The following is a 3,394-nucleotide window of genomic DNA, read 5'->3' as shown; positions in this document are numbered from 1 at the left end:
CCATCGGGGTCCCCGGAGGGGGAGGATGGGCCATCGGGGTCCCCGGAGGGGGAGGATGGGCCATCGGGGTCCCCGGGGGTGGAGGATGGGCCATCGGGGCTCCGGGAGCTGAAGGATGCATCATNAGGACTCCCGGAGTCGGAGGCTGGGCCATCGGGGCTCCCGGAGGGGGAGGATGGATCATCAAGACTCCGGGAGTCGGAGGCTTGCCCATCGGGCCTCCCAGAGGGGGAGCCTGGACCATCGGGCCCCCCAGGGCCGGAGGTTGGGCCATCGGAGCCACTGGGGTAGGCGGCTGGCCCTGTGGGGCCTCCCAAGCAGGCTGAGGTGCCTGCCAAGCGGCCAGTGAAGCCTGCAAATCAATCGGAGGTGGATCCCAGGGGACTGGCGGAGCCCGAGAGGAGGCGGGCGGGGCCCGCATCAGAACCGTAGGGCGGCTATAGACCGGAGGCTTAGGGGCCTCGGCCGGGGGACTCGAATCACCCAAATTCTTACTTAGCTGCGACATGTCCCTTTGCTCTGACAGCTGGTGGGCCTTTTCCTCCGACAGCTGCTGGGCCTTTTCCTCCAGAGAGAAGAGAATGCCTACGTGGCTGATCAGAGGATCCCTCCCTGCTGACTGGTGAATAGGAAGTAAGTGCCCTTAGCTCTGCAGCTTTCCGCAGTAAGGAGGAGGGGGGAAGGGGGCTCAATCCCGCCCCTTCCCCGCCCCCGACCACCACAAGTGGATAGTGCATAGGGGCGTCTACCAGAAATCCTGGCTGACACAAGATCCCTTCTCACTCTGTCCAGTCCCCAAATGCAGCCTGGTGAGACTTACCATGGATGAGTTTTCACAGAGGAGTGACAGGAACAGATCTATGTTTTAGAAATCACCGTTCTGCAGTATGGAGTAGGAACAGACCACTGTAACATGGAAGGCATCCATGAGGGGGGAGATGGTGTGGTCTGAGCTCAGATACAGCAAAATCGGAGCCGGCGGATAAAAGAAGTGAATCTATGTATATGAGCGATTCAAGAATCATAGTAGGCAGCTATTATAATTTCATGTAAAAGAGATGGATAAGACATATAAGTCTGTCCTGGGAAAGTGGGAAATCTCTAGTGTAGTTGATTCTCTTAGGGACACAGTGGGAGGCACATAGCAAGAGAGATTTATGAGTATTGATTGGGACATGGACATTTGCAATGTTGTGGGACTGCCAAGAAGAGATGCTCTATAGACCATCTTGTATGATGGCTTGGGATTCAAAAGAAAACTGAACTGGGAGTTAAGGTACTCCTTAACTATGGGAGCGAATGTGGTTGCAGGAAAAGTGTTTAGAGTGAGACTCCTGAGATACGTCTTGAAGAAGACAGACGTTTTTAGACATAGGCAGAGAAAAGGGATGGCAAAGACTACAGACAGAAGGAAAGAAATTATGGAAATTCAGATGCTCCAGACATCAATGGAAGATAGCATTTTTAGTACCAGGAAAATTTCCTGTGGAATGGCTGGGACAAAAGAACAAGGTGGGTTTCTTAGTGCTCTTCATCAGTTACAGAGCAGGAAAGAAATCATAGATGTGAAAGCCAAAAAAATGCACTATAAAACAATAAAATGAGTGAATAAATAGATCTAAGATGAATATATAGGGAAAACAGACGAAGGAAAAAATATGAAATCTCAGGGAAATCTATTCAAGCAAAATCACTTTAAAAATTATATATATGCAGATAAAGCAGAAGATATAAAAATGATTAGGTAACACTGTACTTCATGTTGAACGGCATGACAGTCTCACTTCTGGCTGGGTAGTTTTCTGGAAATATTCTAAATATGAAATAACAAGGATGTTTAGTTTAGAAGAGACTGTTTTCATCTAGGGCAAGAGTCCAGAAAGATACCATGAGAGATACCACAAGGGGGCAGAAGAGAATGAAGAAGGCCATACCCTACTCCTCCTGAGGTACCTTATCCGATGTTCCTCAAATTTGGTAATTTATGAATTCCAATCAAGACATACACACACTTCCAGGGTTATTATTGCTTTAAATAATGAGGAATAATTTCAGAATGAGGTTTCAATGTTTTATTTTCTGGTAACTGAAGAGATAAGGAATCAGTTATTATCCCTAGGAACATCTTCCTTTTCAAAGACAAGCATCTCTTTCATGGTGCCTAATATTTTACTCCCATGCCCACAGAGCTGCTTCTACTGAATGGATACCACCGTGCTTCATGGATTCCAGGTTCCGCTTGCACATTAATAGTCCATATAGGACCTTTCATTTTAGTAGGGCTTTAGAACCACTTTAAAAGGACCGACTGTAGACATATAGCCTTGGTGTTCACTGATCACCAATCCTGACACATGACAGTTACTGGCTATGGATGGCTTTGGGAAATTGAGTCTATTTTTCAGCCTATGGCATTTCTACCCTCAATAAAACATACTTGCTCCTCCTCTAATTAAAATGTATAGTTTCCTGAGACATTAAGTTCTTTTGCTAACCATTTCTTTTTCAGTATTATGGCAGATGTAACCTTCAATCCACCATTCTGTGAGTCATGCTACACAATAAATGGCTACTAGTAGGTCCCAATTGTCCCCACTGATGTTGGGTGGCAATGAATAGTAATGTCAACACCTACTAAATTCATTATGTAAAAGGAGGCCCAATTTATGCCCAAAGGTGATACAGAAATCAAAAAAGAAGTATCAGGAATTTTTAAAAATTAGTGTCATTCAGTATGGAAAGTTGTCAAGTTTTACATTAGCACCTGTGTGATTCATTGGTAACATTGTTTAACTGGTAGAGAAAATCTTGGGTATAAGCATTTAGTGATTCTGGTCGGACCAGGAATGGTAGATGAAATGGGTTTATCCTTCCATGGAAAACATGCCTATTTTTTTAAGATTTTATTTATTTATTTGGCAGAGAGAGAGACAGCGAGAGAGGGAACACAAGCAGGGGGAGTGGGAGAGGGAAAAGCAGACTTCCTGCCAAGCAGGGAGCCTGATGGGGGGCTCAATCCCACAACCCTGGGATCATGACCTGAGCAGAAGGCAGACACTTAACGACCAAGCCACCCACGAGCCCCATCCTGCCTATTTTTGACAATCAGTGCTTACAGACGCAGGCCACTTGAAAACCCAGCTACTCACAGATTTACCTACTCCCAACCTCAAACACACCTGAGAAATCAAGTAACATATAACTACTTTGTGAAGACTGACTGCTTTAATAACAGGAAGAACCAAAGCTGACCAGAGTATAGTGGGGAATTTGGACTACAAACTTTAAATAGGACTCCCAAAACCTGCCTTCTCCTTATGGGATCTTTGAGCTTCTTGAAGCCCTACCACCCTTCTGTGTGTATGCTCTTCCACTTCTTTTTTTTTTTTTAAAG

At 45.8% G+C, this 3,394-nt stretch overlaps 1 protein-coding gene across 1 annotated transcript in view; it reads right to left on the bottom strand.

The window, feature by feature from the left end:
- MAGEL2 (MAGE family member L2) overlaps positions 1–513 on the bottom strand; it is a 3,657-nt gene extending 3,144 nt beyond the window's left edge. The window contains exon 1 of the mRNA XM_040642612.1: positions 48–513. Within this exon, the coding sequence (XP_040498546.1) occupies positions 48–508 (461 nt within the window). The 5' untranslated portion in view covers positions 509–513. The remainder of the gene's footprint in view (positions 1–47) is intronic.
- Between the last annotated feature and the right edge of the window lie 2,881 nt (positions 514–3,394).

This window comes from Ursus maritimus, unplaced genomic scaffold (assembly GCF_017311325.1).
Source record: "Ursus maritimus isolate PB19 unplaced genomic scaffold, ASM1731132v1 scaffold_27, whole genome shotgun sequence".
NCBI lineage: Eukaryota > Metazoa > Chordata > Mammalia > Carnivora > Ursidae > Ursus > Ursus maritimus.
This window is presented reverse-complemented; position numbering and strand designations above follow the sequence as displayed.